General features: G+C 42.2%; 1 protein-coding gene across 2 annotated transcripts in view; it reads left to right on the top strand.

Annotated features, from left to right (window-relative positions):
* The window catches only part of PTPN13 (protein tyrosine phosphatase non-receptor type 13), a 1,949,788-nt gene extending 1,927,697 nt beyond the window's left edge, over positions 1-22,091 (top strand). For both annotated transcript variants that reach the window (XM_044079819.1, XM_044079818.1), the window contains one exon: positions 21,361-22,091. In XM_044079819.1, the coding sequence (XP_043935754.1) occupies positions 21,361-21,444 (84 nt within the window). In that variant the 3' untranslated portion in view covers positions 21,445-22,091. The remainder of the gene's footprint in view (positions 1-21,360) is intronic.
* The last annotated feature ends 3,202 nt before the right edge of the window (positions 22,092-25,293 follow it).

Here is a 25,293-nt window from a genome sequence, read left to right as displayed (position 1 = left end):
ATCAGCACTTCTGAATGGTTGCCCAACTGGTGCGGTCTGGAGGCAGTTGGGGGGCACTTATCTCTTCACCCAGAAGCCTCGACATCCATCACCACAGGTACCAGGAGCTGCTACATTCCCTTTCTTTGTCCGTCCCCATTAAAAAGGAAACATCCTGTTTCACTCTCCCTAAGAAATTAGTAGCTATGAAAATAAAAAAGGTGCTAGACAAGCAAGTCGTCCAAGAGGTCTCAACAGACCAACAAGGATTTGGAACTTACTCAAGATTCTTTTTTTTTTTGCCCAAAACGAACATGGACCTGTCATCTAAACCAGTATGTCAAATACACAAAGTTCCAGATGGTCATGATGCAATCTGTCCTCTCCGTATTGTGGAAGGATAAGTGGATGTGCCCAGTAGAGCTTCAGGATGTGTACTACCACTTTAAAATTGACAGGCAGTCTAGGAAGTACCTTCACTTCCAGATGGGGGTCAGTCAGTATCAATTTAGAGTCATTGCCCTTTGGCCTCACCACAGATCCCACCCCCAGGGTGTTCACCAAATTTGTGGCAGTGGTTGCAGCTTATCTCAGGCTGCAAGGGTTCTGAGTGTTCCCATACTTAAACTACTAGCTCCTCAGTGCTCTTACCCGGCCTCTACTAATCCATGCCAGGAATTATCTACTCCAACTATGCTCCAGTTGTGAAAATCACAGTGAAGCCGAACAAGTCACAGTTTTCTCTAGCGCAGACATTAGAGTTCATAAGGGACCATTTGGATACAACCACTCAGTTAGTGAGATTACCAGCAAACAAATTATCCACTGTATGCGATCAAGCCCTACAGCTGCTTTCCCTCCAAGTGTCACCTGCCAGGCCGTTTCTCCCAACTATTGAGATCAATGGGTTCTTCCATTGCTTTAATTTCCTTTCCAAGATATTACATGAGAGTTCTTTAGTGGACACTGGCAGTTTAATGAACCATACGACATCAACCAATGAGTTTTCAGATTCATTTTATCAGCATTTGCAGGACATGCATAGAGTGGTGGATTCAATCTTCAAAGGTGTCTCTGGGGAACCCTGTTTCTTTTTTGCCATCACAAAGCCACAGTGACCACAGGTGCTTCCCCTCTAGAGTGGGGTGGGGCATTACATGAGAATAATGGTCCAAGACATGTGACCCCCATCCAAGCCCAATCTTCACATCAATCATCAACTCCTTAGGCAGAGGGGGAACCTGGCCCTCCCTTAATCCTTCCGAGGACGAGTCAGTATACCTGGAGGCGTTCGGATCTCGACCCTCCACCTCCTGGGTGTCTCTGCCTTTCGACCCTCTTATGGAGGTAGTGGCTCGGAAGGCGTGGATGGCTCCGAATTCGGTGGAACCTATCCCTAGGAGGCCTTCAAAATTTATTACGGCCCCACCAGATAGACAATTTTTGACAAAGGTTGTCCCAGTTGATGCCATGGTGGTGGCTGCTGCCACCAAGAAGGAACTAGCTGATCCTTCAGTACCTGTCCATCCTCCTAACAAGGATTCTAGGACTATGGACAGGTACGGCAAGTGGATTTTTTCTTCAGCGACCTTTGCCATGAGATCGCTGAACTACTTGTGCCATTTCACCCGCCTTCAAAGAGATGTTCTTAAAGAGTTGGGAGAAGTTTTACAGGATCCGTCAGCTGCTGTGACTCAGGATAAGATTAGCTCACAGCTAGGAATCCTTAACTCCATTGTGAACTCCTCTATGCGGCTCATTTCTTATGCAGCCGATGGAGCGAGTAGGGCCGCAGGCACAGGAGTGGCTTTAAGGCGTCAGTCCTGGATGCGGCTTTGTAATTTTGCAGACCCCTTCAAGGCGTCCTTCACAAACTCCCCTTTTGATGGTTTAACCTTGTTCGGACCTCAAGTGAAAGACACTTTGACTAGATGCGAACAAGATGGCAAGACTCTTTCTGCCGTAGGAGTCCGTTTCTCCACCCCTTCAAGACCTTACCCCAAAGGACAGAAGGGAGGGAAAATGTGGTTCCGCAAATCTCAAGGAGTCACGCCTGATGCACGAAGTCAGTTTACCCCCAGAGGCAGAGGGGGTAACAATAATAGACGCCGCCCTAGGGGCAGAGGGGGTCCGCAGTATCAGGGTAGCAGAGAGCCTCTTTCTGACAAACCCTTCCAGCATCCCTGAGATGTTGCCCGATTGTCCGCCTTCAGAGGCAGTCGGGGGAAAATTATCGCTGTACCCAATAGCCTGGCTTTCCCTTTCTCAAAACAAATGGGTACGGTCGATTATATCCGAGGGTTACAAAATTCCCTTTATTCAAACCCCAATTCAGCAAAAGGGAACCCTTCCAGACGTTCCACCCGGTCTAAGGGAACTAGCAGTAATAGAAATATCAAAACTGCTAGTAAAAAGAGCCATCCAGCCAGTCCCAGAGGACCAAATAGGATCCGGAATCTACTCAAGGTTCTTTTTAGTTCCAAAAAAGACAGGGGACTGGAGACCAATATTAGATCTGAGCAAACTAAACAAGTTTGTAAAGAAATCAAGATTCCGGATGGTCACGCTTCAGTCCATTCTACCCTTTCTGGGCAAGGACAATTGGATGTGCTCGATAGATCTTCAGGATGCGTACTATCACATAAAGATTCACAGACACTCCAGAAGATTTCTCCGCTTTCGGCTGGGGACCAGTCACTTCCAATTCAGAGCCCTGCCCTTTGGACTCACTACAGCCCCCAGAGTGTTCACCAAATGTATGGCAGTGGTTACGGCTCACCTGAGACGTCACAAGGATTCCAGGTATTTCCATATCTAGACGACTGGCTCCTCACTACCACCACCAGGCATCAACTTCTCCAAGCCAGAGATTACACCATTCACATTTGCAAATGGCTAGGGATTTCTATAAATTTCAAAAAATCTGCCTTGTCGCCTTGTCAGTCTATTACTTTTATAGGCACAAAATTGGACACCGTACAACTTTCAGCAAAGTTAACAGACCAAAGGATCTTGGACATTCAAAGACACGTCCAGGTGATTCTTCTCAGCAACAGAATTCAGGCCAGATTTGCTCTGAAAGTATTGGGTCTTATGGCGGCCGCCATAACACTTCTTCCTCTTGCCCGCTTTTACATGCGTCTTCTACAATGGATGCTATTCACCCAATGGTCTTTTCAACAACTTCCCATGTGTCACGAGATCATAGTAACTCCAACTTGCAAAAGACATCTGACCTGGTAGATATCGTCCCCTCAAGTCCATCGGGGCAGACCTTTTGTTCCTCCAGCCCCGGTTACATCGGACGCCTCCCTGATCGGGTGGGGGGGCATTATCAGGGCAGAATGGTCCATGGCACTTGGCAACCTTTCGAATACCATCTGCACATAAATGTCCTAGAGATGAGAGCGGTGCTTTTAACGTTGCAAGCCCTCAACGACTCTCTTCCCCTGGGAACTATTGCAATCCAAACGGACAATATGTCCGTAGTGTGGTATATCAACAAACAGGGCGGAACCAAGTCCTATCCACTGTGTCGAGAAGCTCTCAGACTTTGGCAATGGGCAATCTCTTCTCAGCGGTTTCTGATAGCAATGCACATCCCCGGGAAATCCAACATCATAGCGGACAGATTGAGCAGAGCTATTCTCATGCCTCACGAGTGGTCTCTCAAACAATCAGTGACGGAAGAGATTTTTCAGAAGTGGGGCCCTCCTTGCTGCGACCTTTTTGCTACACCTCAAAACAGCAAATGCCCAGACTTCTTCTTCTCTCTTGCCCCTTCCAGGCCATGCCGCCAGAGACGCTTAGGTGGCTCTGTCTCATCCACTTGAGGAGTGGACAGAAAAAACATCAGATATGAAAGTTATGTACTTTGCATAACAATAGATCTGTATTGTCTGTTTCTGTCCTTCCACAACTTCCCTTCCTCCTTCCCTCTTCCATTTTGTGGAAGTCCTTATATTATGGGCTCCTGGTACAATGCTGTAGTCTGCTTCCTGAGCCATGTTGGGAGGGTGGCCTAATGGTTAAGGTGTTTGCCTTACAAACACAAAGTGTAGGGTTTGAGTCTCACAAGGGATAATTGGCTAAGCTTAAAATGGCTCACAAGGGCAGTTAGCTTAGTACTAATCTATGAACCTACTAATCTATGAACCTATGTCTTATCCTCTTTCAGTTCCAAAGCAGACTGGCGTATATTCCCTAATATTTCTGAGTTTCATATATATTGCTATCATTATTATAGTTTTTATGTTATGGGATCATAGGCAAACTTGATATGACCTAATGTTGCTACTTATAGGGGGATTATGAGTAAGGGGACACGAGCCTGAGCTGTGGATCCAAAAGTCTGAAGTGGCTGAAGTCGGAACTGAAGACCCATCTGTTGAGGAAGGTAGAAACAGGCAACATATAACATCTATCATTATGGTAAGCACATAACTTTCATTTTTTTCTTGAGCAATGCTAACTGCGTAAGTTGTACAGGCACAATACAATTGTAGAAGAATGGTGTTTGGGAGGGTTGGTGGAAGCTAAATTGAAGTTGTGGAGTTTAGGCAAAGTATTTTGTGCATATTTACAACTCATTGTACTTGGCAGTGGCAGAAGATGTAGTTCTGTTGCTGGCCAGCCAAGAGTTTGTTTTGCTGGCCAGCCAAGAGTTTGTTTTAAATTTGTAGCAGTGTGCATTGTTTTTGTTTTCCAGAGACCAGGCATGTGGAGGTGAGATGTGCTAACATGTAACAGTGTAGTTTTTGTTCTGAGCAGCTGCTGTGGCTATGTTTCTTTTTCAGGTGTCACATTTGCAAAAATAAGGAAAACATAAGTAATAATTAAACAAAAAATGTTAGGTAAGATAAAAAGAAATGTATAGTACATGTGAGAAGTAGAATGTAGAGGATGTTAAGAAATTACATAAAGCTGCATCTGGACAATGGTTTGAAGACACATATATAAAGTGTGTTAAAGAAAGGCTTGCATATGGTAGATGAAATAGAGTTGTACTTGAGGAAGGGTAAATGGGGCAGCTGCCTTGGGTGCAAGCTGTTAGGGGCATGACTGGCAGATGACAGTTTGGCAATTCCCCACATGAAGTGCTTAAGCTTTTCAGACATGACTGCAAGTCCATCCATTTGATGGTCCCTGGGCCCAGCTTGTCCTAAGCTTGTTAACTAGTGAAGATTTGAGTTTTCACTTGTTTTCCTCTTTGGCAGATGATGAGAATCCCTCAAGAGGAGTAGCTGGAAGAGTCACTTTAAGGAGTACATCCTCTAGTGGTTAGCAGTTCCTTTCATTCAACTGAGTGACCAGAGCTTGCTCAATTGGTCTACACTTGGTGAGTATTCTACTGAGTCCACTAGCTGGTGCATAGTAGTCTCATTCATTTACAAAAACTATATTTCCTCAGATATCTTCCTGTCCCCAGCTTTACCAGAAACTTTATTTCCCCAGGCATCTTTCTGTGCCTGGCAGGGCTCCGTGACCTAGGTTGAGGAGGGTCTATTATGGCTTCTAAGAAAGGCCTGTGACCTTATTTTTTTGAGGCTTGGTGGGAATTGCCTTCATGGATGAGTATCACTCCTTTAAAGTACATGGGGTGATGGCAGCAGTAGGTCTTCTGTAGGCTGCTCCCCCATGTTTATTTACTGTACTATCTGATTTCTTGTGCTCACCCATCTCGCTCTTGACCTCATTTATTTTGACCTTGCACAGGCTTGCTCATCTAGACCTAAATGACGTTTGTCTCCATCCTTTAAGTTCTGGGAAAGAGTCTCAGATGCCACTTTTCTGAAATGGGTAAGGTCATTGAGACCTCTCCTTCCTACATTTCAAGTTCCATATGACCAGACATCATACATGATGGTTTATTAAGAAGAATCAAGAAAAAACTGACTAAACACTTACCAGTCCTGTAAAATGTATTCGCATGTTGACTCATTCATGGGGGGGGGGGGGGGGGGGGTTAGTCACATCAATTTCACATCCATAGGCCTGATCAGGATTCTGTCTAAAATTACAGGAAGAGTCATATTGGGGCTTACTCAAATTATGTAAGTCATCTACCTCTGTGAGATATGGAAGTGTATGAGTTTGTTAAGAGGAGTTCATAATGTTTGAATTTTATGGCATTTTTTGAAGCGGTAACAGCAGCACTTGATAAAGAGGATAATGGTACAATGTTAAGTTGTCATTCTCGCCTTCATTCTTGCTGGATGGGTTCGGAGCCGATCCTCGGCTCCGACTCGGCACTTGCTAAGCACGAGAGCTAATTTTACCAGCTCGAGGCAACCCTATATCCCATGATGCAAGACGGAGACTACCCAGATCTCATTTGCCGCTTCGCTAACGAGGTGCCTTTTTTTACCAGCTCCAGGTAAGTGACTAAATTTAAGACTTTAGTCTACCCCCTTTAATATTTTCATATCTATAGTTATTTTTTGTTAACCTTAACGCTTACTTTAACCCTATTCCCATTAGTGTTCCTTTTTTTTTCGAGTTATTTATCCCCTTTTCCCTAGCTAGGCCTTAGGCCTTCCCCTTCCTAAATTTTTTCCTGTCAGGGATTGTTTGTGTATGACTGTGTGTTATCCCTGTCTTGCTTAATTTGTTGGATTGGGTGTTTTTTGTGTGTGTGTGTTAGTGTTTTGTGTTTTACATCTTGTGTTTCTTCGACACAGTTATGTCGAAGGACACGAAGGTCTCAGGCTTCAAGAAGTGTGACTCGTGCTGTCAGAAGATGTCTCTGACAGACGGTCACACTTCTTGTGTTTATTGCCTGGGACCTCTGCACCTGCAGGACTCTTGTGCTATCTGTCATGCCTTCAGCCCAAGAGTCCTGCAGGAGCGCAGAAATAAGTTGATATTAAAGGGCTTATTAAAGCCCGAGAGCTCCCCGACTAAGTCGGCGCCGGGGAAGCCCTCGAAACCTATTAAGCCTTCGGCTGAAAGTTCCAAGCCATCGGCTTCTGGTTTACCTTCACCAGGGTCGAGATCGGCTCCGGCCGGAGCCGATCCTTCCACCATAGCTGTCACAGTATCAGCTCCATCTGGCGCCAATACTGCCCAATCTAGACATTCAGTGTCGGCTCCGTTGGCTCCATCGATCTCTAAAAAGAGATCTCGATCCCCTTCATTAGAGTCCATACGTTCGGCTCCGAGATCTCCCCTGCTCTCGGAGCGGAGCCATTGGAGCCGTTCTTCTCGGTTGTCCAGGCTGTCTGATCATGACCTTGAGAGAGTGGTGAGTAGACTATTAAAGTCTCAGGCATTGGCCCAAATGCTCCATAGCCCATCTCAACAGACGGTAGCTATTTCACATCCACCAAACATTCCTCCTTTGACTCTCTTACAGAGCTCGGAGCCGGAGCTCCTCAGAACCGTCATCGTTGTAGCTTCGGAGCCGATACCACCCCTTTTGGCTCCGTCGTCCTCTGCTCCGATTTCCTCCTTGAGGCCTTCATTGGAGGGATACGGGCGTCTGGTCTCTCTCGTCGGCTCCGAGGGGGCGAGTGGCATTGGACCCTTGTCCGACCCCGTTCTCCCTCTTGGGGCTTCGGCGTTGGTGAGCTCAGCCCCGACATCTGCCTCAGAGCCTTCCCTCTCGGTGAGGCCTGGGGTTCCTATCTCTTCGGAGCGGGAACTTTCTGGTCTCTCTGACGGGGGAGCCTTCTAGGTGATGAGGAGTGTACTAGCCCCTGGGCTTAGTCAACGGACAGTTCCATCAGCTCCTCCCACTACAGTGCCTGCTGACGTCTCTTCCCACTCTCTTGCTCCCGGACCCAGAGATCCAACGCCTCAGGTTTCCCCAGTGGGAATATCTTCCTCTTCTGAGGCTTCTCCTGATCCGTCAGGTGAACCTCCGCGTAAGAGGACATGTAAGAGGAAACATCTAGACTCCCCCGAGTCTATAACATCTGATACTGACCTGGATGAGTCGGAGGGATCCCCAAGGTCCTCCTCTGAGGATGTCTCATTCTCAGACATCCTTGAACTCCTTAGGCAGAGGGGGAACTGGCCCTCCCTTAATCCTTCCGAGGACGAGTCAGTATACCTGGAGGCATTCGGATCTTGACCCTCCACCTCCTGGGTGTCTCCGCCTTTCGACCCTCTTATGGAGGTAGTGGCCCGGAAGGCGTGGATGGCTCCGGATTCGGTGGAACCTATCCCTAGGAGGCCTTCAAAATTTATTACGGCCCCACCAGATAGACAATTTTTGACAAAGGGTGTCCCAGTTGATGCCATGGTGGTGGCTGCTGCCACCAAGAAGGAACTAGCTGATCCTTCAGTACCTGTCCATCCTCCTAACAAGGATTCTAGGACTATGGATAGGTACGGCAAGCGGATTTTTTCTTCAGCGACCTTTGCCATGAGATCGCTGAACTACTTGTGCCACTTCACCCGCCTTCAAAGAGATGTTCTTAAAGAGTTGGGAGAAGTTTTACAGGATCCGTCAGCTGCTGGGTCTCAGGATAAGATTAGCTCTCAGCTAGGAATCCTTAACTCCATTGTGAACTCCTCTATGCGGCTCATTTCTTATGCAGCCGATGGAGCGAGTAGGGCCGCAGGCACAGGAGTGGCTTTAAGGCGTCAGTCCTGGATGCGGCTTTGTAATTTTGCAGACCCCTTCAAGGCGTCCTTCACAAACTCCCCTTTTGATGGTTCAACCTTGTTCGGACCTCAAGTGAAAGACACTTTGACTAGATGCGAACAAGATGGCAAGACTCTTTCTGCCGTAGGAGTCCGTTTCTCCACCCCTTCAAGACCTTACCCCAAAGGACAGAAGGGAGGGAAAATGTGGTTCCAAATCTCAAGGAGTCACGCCTGACGCACGAAGTCAGTTTACCCCCAGAGGCAGAGGGGGTAACAATAATAGACGCCGCCCTAGGGGCAGAGGGGGTCCGCAGAATCAGGGTAGCAGAGAGCCTCTTTCTGACAAACCCTTCCAGCATCCCTGAGATGTTGCCCGATTGTCCGCCTTCGGAGGCAGTCGGGGGAAAATTATCGCTGTACCCAATAGCCTGGCTTTCCCTTTCTCAAGACAAATGGGTACAGTCGATTATATCCGAAGGTTACACAATTCCCTTTATTCAAACCCCAATTCAGCAAAAGGGAACCCTTCCAGATGTTCCACCCGGTCTAAGGGAACTAGCAGTAATAGAAATATCAAAACTGCTAGTAAAAAGAGCCATCCAGCCAGTCCCAGCGGACCAAATAGGATCCGGAATCTACTCAAGGTTCTTTTTAGTTCCAAAAAAGACACGGGACTGGAGACCAATATTAGATCTGAGCAAACTAAACAAGTTTGTAAAGAAATCAAGATTCCGGATGGTCACGCTTCAGTCCATTCTACCCTTTCTGGGCAAGGACAATTGGATGTGCTCGATAGATCTTCAGGATGCGTACTATCACATAAAGATTCACAGACGATCCAGAAGATTTCTCTGCTTTCGGCTGGGGACCAGTCACTTCCAATTCAGAGCCCTGGCCTTTGGACTCACTACAGCCCCCAGAGTGTTCACCAAATGTATGGCAGTGGTTACGGCTCACCTGAGACGTCAAGGATTCCAGGTGTTTCCATATCTAGACGACTGGCTCCTCACTGCCACCACCAGGCATCACCTTCTCCAAGCCAGACATTACACCATTCACATTTGCAGACAGCTAGGGATTTCTATAAATTTCAAAAAATCTGCCTTGTCGCCTTGTCAATCTATTACTTTCATAGGCGCAAAATTGGACACCGTACAACTTTCAGCAAAGTTAACAGACCAAAGGATCTTGGACATTCAAAGACACGTCCAGGTGATTCTTCTCAGCAACAGAATTCAGGCCAGATTTGCTCTGAAAGTATTGGGTCTTATGGCGGCCGCCATAACACTTCTTCCCCTTGCCAGCTTTTACATGCGTCTTCTACAATGGATGCTATTCGCCCAATGGTCTTTTCAACAACTTCCCATGCGTCACGAGATCATAGTAACTCCAACTTGCAAAAGACATCTGACCTGGTAGATATCGTCCCCTCAAGTCCATCGGGGCAGACCTTTTGTTCCTCCAGCCCTGGTTGCCACTGTTACATCGGACGCCTCCCTGATCGGGTGGGGGGGGGGGGGGCATTATCAGGGCAGAATGGTCCATGGCACTTGGCAACCTTTGGAATACCATCTGCACATAAATGTCCTAGAGATGAGAGCGGTGCTTTTAACGTTGCAAGCCCTCAACGACTCTCTTCCCCTGGGAACTATTGCAATCCAAACGGACAATATGTCCGTAGTGTGGTATATCAACAAACAGGGCGGAACCAAGTCCTATCCACTGTGTCGAGAAGCTCTCAGACTTTGGCAATGGGCAATCTCTTCTCAGCGGTTTCTGATAGCAACGCACATCCCCGGAAAATCCAACATCATAGCGGACCGATTGAGCAGAGCTATTCTCATGCCTCACGAGTGGTCTCTCAAACAATCAATGACGGAAGAGATTTTTCAAAAGTGGGGCCCTCCTTGCTGCGACCTTTTCGCTACACCTCAAAACAGCAAATGCCCAGACTTCTTCTTCTCTCTTCCCCCTTCCAGGCCATCCCCCCAGAGACGCTGTAACCCAAGATTGGCCCCGGGGACTTCTTTATGCATTTCCCCCCTTTCCGCTGATACCTCAGCTAATTCAGAAAGCAACCGCCTTGAGAGCCAAGTTGATTTTCATCGCCCCTTATTGGCCTCGACAGATATGGTTTCCGTTCCTACATCGTTATCTCTTGGTACAGCCATGGCATCTGGACCCGGTTCCAGATCTTCTGACCCACCAGTCGGGTCAACTGCACCAATCCATACCTTCTCTCAACCTCACTGCTTAGTTGCTCCACTTCCATCCTTAGCCAGGCTTCCTATGATTTCTAATCCCGTCCGGGATATCATAGTAGCTTCCCTAAAATCTTCTACCAGAAAGATTTACACTAGTAAATGGCGATGTTTCTCTTTCTGGGCAAAAGCTAGGAACATAGGCCCCTATACTGCTCCGATTCATTCGGTATTGGACTTCCTGGCTGAGATTTTTCATTCAGGATCCTCTTCTTCCACAGTGAAAGTTCAACTGGCAGCCATTTCAAATTTTCATATAGGCTTTTTGGGCCACAACATTATGTCACATAAGCTTTGCAAGGCATTCCTTTGAGGTATCTTTTTACTTAAACCTCCGATTAGAGACCCCCCACCACAGTGGGATCTAAATTTAATTTTAACATCCTTGATTCTTCCCCCTTTCGAACCTGCAGCTGCCTGTTCTTTGAAATTTCTTTCTTGGAAGACACTTTTTCTAGTCGCCATTACTTCTGCCAGGAGAGTATCTGAACTTCATGCTCTCTGCATTCGTCCTCCCTATTTAATTTTCCACAAAGATAGGGTATCTCTAAGGACTAATCCATCTTTCTTACCAAAAGTGGCATCGCAGACTAACCTGAATCAATCCATTGATCTTCCAGTGTTTTTCCCGAATTATTCTGATAGAGCGGAACAAAAGTTACATTGTCTTGATGTTCACCTCCAGCTCAGATATTATCTGGACAAAACTAAACTTTTTAGGAAATCTGATCAACTGTTTCTATCCTATGCAGAGAACAGGAAAGGCCTTCCAGTTTCCAAGGTAACTTTATCTAGATGGCTGTCTTTTGTGATCACTTACATTTATCAGCTCAGAGGCAAAGAGTTGATTTCTAAGCCAAAAGCCCATTCTACCAGAGCTCTAGCTACATCCACAGCTTTTCAAGCTAGGCTTCCAATAGACACTATTTGTGCAGCAGCCACATGGGCCTCTCCTCATACCTTTGTTTCACATTACAAATTAGACTTGGCCTCCAGAGACAGAGCGAATTTTGGTTCCACCGTTCTCAAGAGTCTATTCCATTGAGCCACCCAGGATAAAGGTGCTGGGGACGCGGTCCCATCCAGCAAGAATGAAGGCGAGATTGACAACTTAACATTTAGAAGTTATGTACCTACCATAACGTTCCATGTTAGTTGTCTTCTCTCGCCTTCTTTCTTGCGTCCCGCCCTCCATCCCCCTAGCCTGGTCAGACCGAGAAGATTATGCATCTTCTATTAAGAGGTTTATTCCTTTTCTAGCTGTTCAGCTTCTAGTGTCACTACATTAGGTTGAGCCTATCTAGAGGATTATGATGTTATTTAGTATTGTTAATTTTCTTCCTCTTCAGTTGGAAGAAAATATTACTATTTCTTTAGCTACCAAACGAGATCTAGGTAGTCTCCGCCTTGCATCATGGGATATAGGGTTGCCTCGAGCTGGTAAAATTAGCTCTCGAGCTTAGCAAGTGCCGAGTCGGAGCCGAGGATCGGCTCCAAACCCATCCAGCAAGAAAGAAGGCGAGAGAAGACAACTAACATGGAACGTTATGGTAGGTACATAACTTCTAATTTTGCTTATCTTGACCTTTCTTATTCATTCAGTGCTATCCCACAAAATGGAATAACTGACAAAGAGTTCCATTAATTATCAGTTTGTATGTAAGAATACAGCAAGTCATGGGAAGTGTTACTTGCAGGGATTACTTATCTATCATAACAGTTTGACAGTGGTCCAAGTAAAAATTCATGAATACAGCAGCATGGCTCAAGCTAAATAAAACTTTAATACTGACAAAAAAACAGACAAAGAAAATGCAAAGTACAAAAAAAAGTGTAAAAATACAAAGTGTAAGCGCTTTCACATGGATCCACCATGCTTCCTCAGACTGTCATAACATCACCCACATTAGTCATCTATTTAAATTAAAAACCTTCTGCAGGTTCAAGTAATCATTAAATCAATTGTCGTAGCAACAAGTTATACCAATTAGCATCCACATCCTTCACTTAAAAACTGACTAAAAAGCTAAATACATAGAACATTTTAAATAACTTTACAATCAAACTGCAATCACTTGTTATATGTATATAGCTTGCTCATATTATTATAAATATACAATCTATGTTAAAACATGAAAAATATATAAAAAAATATATAAAAATATATAAGTACTCAACAAATGATTAATGTATTAGATTCCTATCTTTTAGAAAAGATTTCAAACTAATGGAATCATTTAACCCAAAACTTTTATCGGCTTGTAGCTGTATTATCCATTTTTGTTCAGCTTTTTCAGTAATATTTTTAATATCTCTCATCCTTCTATCTGGATGTATAACTTGCATCACAGTAAACTGAAATGTATGTTTCTTTCCTGCCTGTATAATATGTTTGGCCAGTGCACTTCTTGTATCTTCTATTCGTGTACAAGTGCTCTCTAATTCTTTTAACTCCTGATTAGTTTTTCCTACATAAAACTTAGGGCATTGTGTGCAACTGGCCAGATAGACAACATTACTGATTAGAGAGCACTTGTACTATACAGGTGCTGAGTTTGCAGCCAGTGTTAATGCATGGATAGTATAGGTCTCCTCTGACAGTTGGGGAAGAAGTGTGGTGGGAGGGCGAGTTGGAAATACGACAGGAGACAGTTATTCTGTATGTTTGAAGTGGAAGGAGCAAGCAAAGGTGGAGTAAGGTGGAAAGGGTGGAGGCATGTGTAAAGAGAGAATTTGTGAGGGGATGTAATGTAGGGGAGTTCAAACATTAAATTAAGGGAAAAACAAAGAAATGGATGTAGAAAATAAGCAAGCTAGTGGTGGAGCCATTATGGAAAGTTGGAGGCTTGGATTAGAACAAATTGGACCATAGAGTGGCAGTGAGTTAGATACAGGTGAAAGGCATCATAGGGTGATGGCAGTAGTGTTGTATTAAATAGTGAGTTATGGAGGTAGGAAGTGGGGCTAAATATCGCATTTGGTAGTTAGGACATAAAGTCCATCTCCAGTGGGAGTGACCAGCATTGGGAGATTGCATTAGGGAATAACGTGAGAAGGGACAGTAAAGAGTGGTAGCGTCAGGGGACAGGAAAATTTCAGCATGCAGGAAAGTGAGGTTTAACATGAATGTAAGAGAGGTAGAGCTCCAGATAATACAAGGATAACTGTGGTAGATGGTAAGACAAAATATTAATCTCTAGCTGATGTCGTCTAGAGACTTAAATCTCTTCTTGGAGGTTTACTCTTGTGAAAAGGTGGTTGATTAAGCTAGTCTAGAGGCAGCCATATATTTAAGTAGAAAAATATCTGAACTTATAGCCAACCTCTCGGAATTCTAAATATGCAATGGCCAGAAATAGCTCTGTAAAAGAGAACACTGTCCAGAACTTTTTAGATTTCAGTTAAGTAGAACTCATTGCCATGTTTTCACGAGACCTGGAAAAAGAGGGCACTGGAGTAATAATTAATAGATCGAATGAGCCCTGTACAGGAGTGTGCTATTCCTTGTTGATTAAGGTGTCATGATCACCAGATAAAAAGATTTGTTTTTCTATAGGATGAATTTGATGAAGCTTTACTTGCTAAAGCAATATAACTGTTTTTCCATGTGGGTGTAGTAGCTACCTTCTATTAGGCTGATGTTTAAATGTTCTTTTAAGTAATCTCTATCGTGTATGTATCTTCTAATGTGTGCAACTTTAAGATAACAAGAAAAGTAACTGGAACTTGGAAAGGTGTGGGTTAAAAAAACAGGCAAACAGGTCAGCTTTACCTATAACCCACTGGCTATAATTCGAAAGAGACACATTAGGTGGAATTTTCCTCTACCATTTCAAAAGGCCACCTCATTCAGCTGTCCTGATCCCTCCTCTCTTCCAAAGCCTTATAACCTGGGACAAGCAGATGCATTGTCATTAAGTCTACTAAACAAGAAAGCCTATCCATTCACCGAATAAAAAGTCAAAACTAATCATGTTGCTTTATTCCTGTGGGAGAAGGTGTAAGTCTCTATAGGCACATCAGCTAGAGATAAGCATTTTGTCTTACCCTCTGCCAGAGTTATGTTTTATTTCTTGACTTTAGACGCTTTGGAGTACATGTGGGATACTGCAGACTGCTTAGCTAGTGGATCTTTGGATAATATAAGGGAATATATAATTCCTTACAAGTGATACATTACTAGGAAAGCTTGATGTTTGTGAGCATGTATATACTAGATGTTACATATGGTATAATATACCATTTAAAATATCCATGATGCCCAGGTGTAAGCATTTGTATATATTCACAAAGGGTTGCGGCTGTTGGTCTTGAGATGGATGAATCCTGTAGAAGAAATGTGTTTTGTAGAAGTTACATTTTTTATTATGGATTACAGACATGTGTCTGTACTTATTGTTAAGGTCGGATAAACATGATTAAAAAAGAAGAAAAGAAAAAGAATGGTCTTTCTGGTTAGAGAGAGCATTTTCCACTCCTTATGTCCTTTCCAATCAGATGACCAGTCCATCCTGATATACCTAAACAAGCAATGGGGCACAAGGACATATTCCTTGTGGGAGAAGACAATGTTGATCTTGCTGTGGACTTGTAGACAAGGGGCACCACTGTCTCAGAGTTAATGTTCCCTAGAAGTCATTAAGCTGGTGGACCGTGTGTCTTTTTCATTCTTGTCCTGCAGTTATAGATTTAAAGGTCATGCCTGGTATGAGTCTTCCATAGTGAGGACCTTTCAGAGACTGACCTGTTCACTACTTCAGAGCACTACATACTTCCCTGCTTAGTTTTCCAGAAGGATAGGATAGCCGTTTCTCCTAACCCCTTTTGCCTAAAGTAGAGTCAGAGACTGCACTTAATCAAAGGATCCAGCATCCTTCCTATTATTTCGGTCAACAGAATGCTGATGAACATGTTGCAGCTTGTTGGAAATGTGGCAGGGAGGAGGCAGAATGACTATACATTTATTAGAGTTAATACATCACATACTGTGGAGCTCAGAAAGTAGCTGTTTACATACATTTATAGAACTAAAAGTTCAGCAAGTCTGATTAGTCATGTTAACTTTGCTGTGGTACCTGTGTGGGTAAGAAGACTGTTCCAACTGACCTCCAGCCTGTATTGGTTTCAGTTATAACTCGGGGAGTAAGAGCACATCAGACCTCATTCCAACAGGGGTCTTTCAGTTTTAGTTGCGTTGTATGTAGGGAGTCCTCTACCATTGTCTACTAAGCAGTGACTTGTCCTGCTACACATTTACTGGGCATTACAAGCAAGATTGTTTCCAAGGCAGGATACAGTTTTATCATATTTGCCATCCATGGCCTCCTGCTGTCTTTTTGATGTTCAGCTGTGTACCCCTCCCTTATAATGAAGACATAAATCGGTGAAATTACAAAGTGCAGTTGTGTGAGTTGCTTACCATAGTAGTATTTGAATGAACCCATTAATGTCTTCTCTTTATTAGCTTTTTATTTCCCACAATAATTCTGTTTTTTCTCAGTCTAATCATTTTGAGTTTGTATTTGTGAATGAAAAAGGCTGTAATTAAAAGGTACAGTAAGTCATACATATATATTTCCTGTTTTTTAATACTTCACACAGCTGTTGTTTCAGCTTACATGGCATTATTCTCATTCAAGTGATGTGTAACTCTTCGGAGCTGGATATTTAAAGAATAGCAGCAGTTGTCTGATGACTGAGACCTCTTGATCCTGAAGAACTGACACCGGAGGGAGAATTAAAATTGAGTTTAATAATAAAAGCATTAAGGTAGATTAGTAGGAATCATGCAGGAAGGTAGAAATACATTTTGTGACTCTTTCCTGATGAATATTCACTATGTGTTGTGCAATGTATAATGAAGTAGCTTCTCAGGTTGATGCTGTAAATTGTCGAGGTGCTGCTATTCCTTTTCTAGTCATAGGAAAGATTGTTTCTTGGCAAAGATTTTAATGTTGAAATATATACATAAGTCCAAAAATATGCTTATTGATTGTTAAGATTTATTGACAACTTGAAGCTGTATACATTAAATTTTCCCTGCCCTTGTGGCATGAACAGTGGCTTAAATAGTCCACAAGATTAAATTAAATTAAAGATGGTAAAATTAATAGCAATGTGGTATACTTCAGAGAAACTGTTGGGAGATCATTGGGTAATAGAGTTAAAGAGTATTATAGGGAACCTGCCATTCCACAGGACATATTTAATTGATTTTAAACTTTCTCCAGATAATTTTAATAGATTACATTGACAAGTAAAGGGTTAATTTATTTCTGATCATGGATGATAGTTAATGTAGAATGTAATAGGACACTTATGGGAGATTGGCATAAGGGAAAGGGGATCCCTACAAGTGTATTGAAAGATTTCATTTCTGTTGCAGTCTCAGCAATCAGTCTGCTTTTTATAGGACTAGAACCCACTGCCATCGATTGGTATAAGGGAAAGGGGATCCCTAGAAGAGTACTGAGGGATTTCATTTCTGCTGCAGTGTCAGCAGTCTGTCTGCTTTGTATAGGAATAGAACTTACTGCCTTGTGCAGCAAAGGCAACTTTGCTACCTGTTGCACCCCTTACATTTTGTTTGTATGTGTATTTATTGTACTGAAACAGGGAATTAGGGTGAGACAGCATCACTCCTTAATAATTCAGTGCATATAAGGTAGCTTTTTATTTATTTTTTTGAATTTGTTAACTGTACTTGGTATGATCTTGAATGTTCTTCATAAGATCCCTGTTATAGTTTTCCTTATAGATAGAATGTATCCTCCCAAGTCTCAGGCACCTTCACCACATGCCATAAGTTCACCCTTAGCATGAGCAGACATGCATAAGAGGGATGTATGGACTTGCCAAAATTCAAAGCTTTCTTGCCAGTCAGCATTGCATGTAGTTTTCTATATGGTTGGCTTCAGTGAACAGCTTTCAGTCAGATAACTAGCCCATTGGGGACTGTTCCTCTTTCTGTGTAACTTTTAGTGTGAAAGTTGTATATATCCATCAAAAAGGAAAGTGTGAGTGCGGGCATCAGTTAGCATGCAAAGATTCCCATACCAGTTGTTTGTTTTGCAAAGGGGCTGAACATGACATTAAATATTATAATATCTTTTCAGTGATTTACCCCTGAAGCTTTTTAGAAGTAAGTTGAACTCTTTTCATTCTTGGAGAACAAATATCTTCAGGGCTTGATGAGAGAAGCTATGGCTTTGTCCTCCTTTTCTGTGCCCCCACTCCCACACAGATAAAGAAAAAGGAGAAAATCTTAGAGGTGATTAATAACTATGTCCTCTTCTGTCTTTGAGTCTGAGACTAATGATTCTACTGAGGTCTATTTGCAAACCCTGAACCACCTTCTGATTGTTTTTCCTGCTCCACCTAGCACATCCCATCTGAGGGCTGTTATGGCTCAGGATACTTGAATGCCTGATCAGACCAAACAACTGGAAAGGGAGAACGTAGAATTATATTATATGAGAGAGAGGAAGGTGTCCACCAACTTTTAATCATAGAGGACATCCATTGCTTACTTATCAGGTCAAGCCTAAGGCTTCTACTTGACTGTACATCTATACACTCCTAAGTAATGGACTTAGAACACTGATAACAGATAACATTTCCCTACTTCCTACCCTTTCCAGTTATAAAGAGAATAAAGAAAACATATTCAGTTTTGCATAAGGTCTTTTTAAAGCTGTTCCATCCTTTTCAAACTTTTCCTGTCCCTGTATTTCTATATCTGTCAAAAGGAAGAGAGTTCAGAAAAAGACACATTTTCAGACTGTGACCATGATTGGCTATATTATACCACTCAAATTGCTTCTCTCACTGGATGTGAATCTGAGGCAGAAGACACCTTATCATCTGATACCCCTAATGAGGAAATATCCTGTGGGGAAATATTGCTAAAATGAAAGACATTTAAAAGTGGGGTGGGGTGGGGAAGTTTCTGAATCCCAGAAAAGATACTATGAACTTTTGAATATGAATACCCCTAAGCCTGTTTCTATGCCTCAAGTTCTTGGGTGCTCTAGAAGATACCTTCCTTGCTTTAGGGTCTCCAGACTCTCAGTCTCTGCCCCCTAATTAACCAGAAAGATTTTATAAGGTGCCTGATATCCATAAGTTCTTGTTTAAAAATCCCTGTGCCTGTGCAATCATTTCTTTGGATACTGACAAACATACTATAAACACTCCCTCTTCTAACCCAATTCTCAGTTATAAAGACAGCAAACCTGTTGACAGGTATGGCAAAAAGGTGTATACCTCTAACAGCTTAGCTTTTAGATGTATTAATTGCCAAACCCCATTATATGAGTTCCTTTTATTCATTTTAAGTAATATAAGACAAACCATGTCAAATCTCCCTAACTGTGACTCGAAATCTAATGTCATGAATATGCTTAATTAGCATACTGTGAAATGTGGCTCCAGGCCTAGTTAGCTAGATATCTTGGTTTTCAGTCTGGAGATCAAAAAATAAATGCTGAAAAGGAAGAGTCCCAGCCCTGAGCCCTGAGGGACACTAATGGTTACCTTCATACTTTCTGATATGGCACCTGCCACTTGCACTTTGTGCATTTTGTCTTTTAGGCAGTTTGCTATTACTATTACCGCTTAGGACTCTATAAACTGTTACACTTGCTTGCAATGCCTGCATGGTGTATGGTGTCATACACCTTGACCAGGTCAGGATATACCAAGTAAACAGCATGACCACTGTCAGCAGCCTGTGTAACCCCCTCAAAGACGTTAACCAAATTCATTAGGCAGAATCTTCCCTTTACTAAGCCAAACTGTTGCGGGTCAAGTTGAATGAGATATATATCACATTACAGTTTATAAGGTTATTTACAATATGTTCCATGGTTTTGCAGATGAGACTAATCAGGATGATGGGTTTATAAATCCTGGTGCTGATGTTAGGGCTTCCTTTGTGGAGTGTCAAGGACAAAACCTGTAGCTAAACTTAGGTTAAACAGTTAGAGGAGTGTGTCTGCCAGGACATGCCTGGTAATTAAACAACCAGAGATATTGTTAGGCCCTGTGGTATTTTTATCTTAGAAAACACCTCTGCTGCATGTTCATTTGGAATAATAGGAGATTTAAGGGATTTAGTGAAATGTGAACATTTTTGAGGTAAAATTAGCAGTGAATTTGTTTTCTTGTATATTGGCAAGAATTTATAATTGTTGGGTAGAACTGCTCACTGCATAATGTTGTTTTGCTGCCAGATGTACAGTTGTGCAGCTTTTGTGCATCCCTTGGATGAATGATGGTTCAGAAGCATTAAAGCACAACTGTATCTGTAAAACATTATCAGCAAGGAGCTCTAAGCTTTTTTTTTTAATTATGAGCTCCAGCAGCCCTCAACTGAGCGAGGTTAACTTCATGTTGTCCTCGAGTCATTTGAGTTTGAGACTTCTGGTTTAGGCTTTCATTTATTTCTTTAGTATCCCCAAGAACATTTGTTGAAAAATCTTTTTTTTGCATCCTCCTGTGGCTTTAGCAACAGAGTAGGGTGTGTGATGCACTTTTTTGTTTTAGCTTGAGAATGCAGTCGTGCACCTATAGAGATTTCTGATTGCTAAAATGATAAGGCTAGAAGATAAATGTATGCTTTTGATGAATACCCAACCATTTTATGAATTTGTGCAACAGTTATCCTATTATTGAAGCATGTACTTTTACGGTAAGGATCTTCACACAAATGCTTTTTTTAAATTATTTTTCCTTTCTTTTATGTTAAGTATTTTATATTCTTTTGCTTTGTATGGCATATTGTGTACATTGTTCCTCCAAAAAGGTTTACTTGTGTTCATGTGTCCAGCACGTAATGTGTAAAGCTTGTGGATGGCTTAGCAGCCTTGCTTAGAGAAGAATGTAAATGTGTAGCAGTGTTTTTTAATATATACTGTTTTTGTTCATGCTGTGCACTAACCAGCACCTGTGTCCTAGGAATTCCCTTCTCTGCCCAGAATGTCTGTTTTGCAACCATGGGCTAACTCCACTCTTTATGGGGAAGTATCAGGAATGAAGACCTTTGTTTTAAAACTTGCCTGTAGGGGAAAATGGTTACATCTGGTGTACTGTAGTCCTTGTTTTTTTTGCTATAACTTTCTGACCCTGCCCTTGTCAGACAGCACAGTAGTGCAGCTTATATTATTAGAAACCTTCCATGAGGGTGGGAAACCTGACCATTGTCTTCTTACTCCTGTCCACTCCCCTCCAGTGCCTGGACCCACTAGACTAACTGAGGAGTGCTTTATCCCTCTGTGTCACAGAACTGGTATAATGAGAAAATGTGAGCTAAATACTGTTGCTAGATACAATTTAATTCATTCTTTCATTATTTATTAACCAGGTAAGTGAACTGGCTAGTGTCTGCCATTCTTTGACACTCAGCCTTAAATATATAATAAAAAAGAAAGTAGTATGTATAGTACTAGAGGTGGGTTGGAATTACAAATTGCTCCATATATTATTTTTGTGTATGCACATATTTTCAGAATTTGTTTTTCCCTCCTAGGATCAATATATTTTCTGCTACCACGTCATTTTGCACATTCTGCGATGTCTTCAGTCTGAAGAAAATAGCCAGAACAGCAAGTGAAACATAAAAGACTGAGAATAAGTTTGTTGCACACTTTCTGTTTTATGTATATGTATGTATTTTGCTACCCAACTCTTATTTAAATAAAAAGGAAAAACACTAAGAAGTGTCAACAGCAATGCATTTCATGTATTTATCTATATATTTTAAGCCATACTGGATCAGAAAATGAATTGTGAATACATTCTCTACAAACATTCAATATACAGCTTTCTGTAATGTCTCTAAATGTTATTGAAATGTGAACTTGTCACTTCCATGTGTACCTAAAATTCATCTACACATCTGGTATAGAAGTAATTAAATGTCTTTTGTGGTAGTTAAGCTGTGGTACTGTTAAATCTACAAGAAGAAAAAAGTATTATATACAGCAGAAATTGTAATTGAGCTGTTATCAATGTTTTCATTACATAGCACAGTTATAATTTTATAGGCACATTTGAATAAAATGTACTTGCTGTAAGAGCCTTACCTTGAATCTGTGAGAAAGAATTTGTATACAGTTTTATTGTAATTACCTTTTTTATTTAAGTATTTTATTATAAAATCTGCATGTATATATTTATACTATATTTTGGAACCAAGATGCAGCTCAGCATAATTGTGCGTAGAGTATAAAATGTAAATAAATACTGCTTTGTATACATTTTTCTGGGGAGTAAATTTCTTATGTGCTTTCATTGCTGCTGTTACTGGCTGATTTATGTTGAAAGTATTTACAAATCACAAACTTCTAGTAAACCGGTCTAGAAAAGTGAATTTACTCAAAAATATCCTGTTACATTAGGGTTGCAATTATAGGTATTTAATGCATTGTACTACATAAATTAGCATGTGTTGTGGTAACATGTAGGGGGTGGTTGAGTCACAGAATGGTTGAACAAGGGACAAAATAATGTACTGTGCAGTGCATGTTATTGAATGCATAATGGCATAGAAATAAGGAACCCTTTGCAAATGGGCCACAAAGTGAATTAATTCAAATGATGACACACAAAGTGATAGACTGATTCACATATATATAAAATGGGCACTGTGTGACATGGAGGATACCTTTTTTGTACACTGAGGTTCACGTACTGGAGGTGAGACATTCTGTGTTAACAACAGCAGTAGCTTAACAGCAGGTGTTATCAGCTGCAGTTGAAGCCAGTGCTTACGGTTTCACATGTTGCAGCGTTCCATGCCAATGGATGATGTATACACAGCATGTGATATACCACCAGGTCATTGGCCAACAGATAGTTGACTATTTCCATGTGGACAGGGAGACTGTAAGGGACTTAATCAAGGGACTGTAAGGGACTTAATCAAACTGTGTCACCTGCAAGTGAAATAGAGGAGATTGTGAATAATGTGGTATATGTACTTTTACCATCATAACTATGTGGACCTCTCACTGACCTGCTAGGTACGTGTTAGGAATATTGCAGGTATCAGTCTTATGAATCCTAACCTATGTCCCCGTCATTATGTTACAACATGTGGAGGAGCATATATGTTCACCAGACCTACAGGTGAGGGAACCAGCCCATTCCAATTATTTTATGACACAACCCATTTTAGCCCATTTCTAAAGTGAACCAGGAGAGTAAAACAAAAATTGCATCCAGCTTCTAATTCATTAGAGACATTTATTCAAATACATCTGTTTCAAATAATCTGTCCAGTAGAAGGGGCGTCTTTTGGAATCCTAGCAAGCAGTACTCTCTTGTCTATGTTTATGAACCATTATACAAAATGAGATTGGAAAAGATAAAAACATATAGAATGTCACGCAGAGATGTACTGAAAGGCATTAGAAGCAAATTTATCAAAATATTTGCAAAAACATGCTATATCTAGGAAAGAATATATTATACTTATGAAAGGACAAGCAAAACAAAAAAACTCAGTTTAACAAATCATACAAGTAATGTAAAGCAGACATTTTGGCAATGCTTTTTAGCACAGCAATTTAAGAAGGAAAGGTAGAACAGAAAAAGTATTTTCCGTAAAAGCCAACATGTAATGATAATGTATTGATAGTATAACAAATGTATTCAGATTTCTAACCGTTGTATAATGAAAAATCTGATTATGTTAAATTTTCTTTCCATTCATTACTGATGGGTTGTCAGTTCTGTCCTCGGAACCGAGTTGGCCTAATACCAATCTTGCACCAGCCAAAAAACTCTCGAGCTAAGGTTTTGCCTGTAGTGCCCTTCTCCCTGTTACTTCAGATTTGCCACGTAGCTGTAAAGCCACGTTCAAGCCAAGCTCTCAGCTAAGTGTTAAATTTTTGATATTTTCCTGGATATTGTGTATCTACTTCTTATTCCTTGTTGGTATTTTGATATTTCTTTACTTTTGAATCTGTCCATAGACCTTTTTACCCTTCTGTTTTTACCTTTTTGGTAATCTTCAGTACCATTGGTGGTATGGCCTTTCTCCCTACCGCTCGTGGTATTTCTTAAATACCATCGTTGCTATTTCTCCTTTTTCTTCTTTTACACACACATATATATATATATATATATGGGAAAACTATTTTCCTCAATTTCTGTTGGATTCCTTCTAACTTTTATATTTTTCATGATGTCTGATAAAAAAGGCACATCAGGTTTTAAGCATTGTGCTTCTTGTAAGGGAAAACTGCCTAACAGTGATTCCCATGATTACTGTGTTTATTGTCTGGGGATGCTCCATCTTTCGGTGCAACCTCCTTCTGTGATTTACCAAAGTTTTAGTCAGTGTACTTTAAATGAGCGCAAAACCAAACTGATTCTGAAGGGCCTCCTTAAGATGCCCATTTCAGAGGCCCTTTCTGCGATGGAGGTCTCATCCCCTTCTACAAAAGAAAAGAAAAGGTCCCACTCTGTTCCCTCTTCACCCTCTGGTGACCAGGGCAAGTCCGTTAAGTCTAAAGTACTGAAATTGTCTTCGGAGTATAAGTCCACCTCATCGGCGCCTGTCTCTTCTGCTCCGACTATGACTGTTCCTTTGTCAGTGCCTGTTTTGGCTCCGATACTGTCTACGGCACTGACTCCTGATTTTTCAAAGGATGGTCCTGCTTTGGCACTGAGTACTGCTTTGGCACAGTGAGCGCCTTTGATGCCTATCTCTGTTATTCCATTTACTACTGAACCCTTCTGTGTCAGCTCTGAGTCCCCCTTAAGCACCGAGTCCTTTCACAGTTCCGATAATGACAAGTTTGATGCCACTGGTTCCTGTCTCCAAACTTGAGACATTGGTGCTGACAGACTCCATACAAAGGACCTGATACTCCTAATCAACAGATCCTTTTCTAGGGGAAGTATATAGTCCGTTCCTTCAATGACCTGACTCCCCATTGAGAGTGTCCACTAGATCCACCAGGAGCCTTTCTGAGTTTGACTTTGTGCTTCTTGTGGATCAGTTGTTGACAGCCAGGGGGATAACCACTCTATCTAGGACCCATCTGCTTGCAGGACTTGGGTTGGTTTCTCCATGGACTCCATCCTACTGTTCTCCTTTAACCATAATGGTTCCAAAGTCTTCAGCTCTGATGTCCTATTCGAAACCCCCCATTTCAGCGCCAGTAGTGGACATCACTGTGGCTCCGGGACTGTCCCTTTGGCCTTCGGTTCCTTCAGAACCAATCCTTCCTCAACTTCGTGATTGGGCTGTGGGCTCTTTGGCTCGGAGTATGGTTCAGAGTGCAGTTCCATCCGTGGTGCCAGGTGCTCTGTCTGCACCGATCCTGGTTTTGAGGCTCCTTCCTTGGGAGCCGGTTTGGTGGAGCGTGGTGTGACCCTGGTTCTGAGGTTGTCCCTCTTGGTTTCAGGCTCCCATCCCTCTTCTGGCGGACCTGCTTTCCAAGCTATGGAA

This window comes from Protopterus annectens, chromosome 8.part0, assembly GCF_019279795.1.
Source record: "Protopterus annectens isolate FY-2018-M chromosome 8.part0, PAN1.0, whole genome shotgun sequence".
NCBI classification, from domain to species: domain Eukaryota; kingdom Metazoa; phylum Chordata; order Ceratodontiformes; family Protopteridae; genus Protopterus; species Protopterus annectens.
This window is presented reverse-complemented; position numbering and strand designations above follow the sequence as displayed.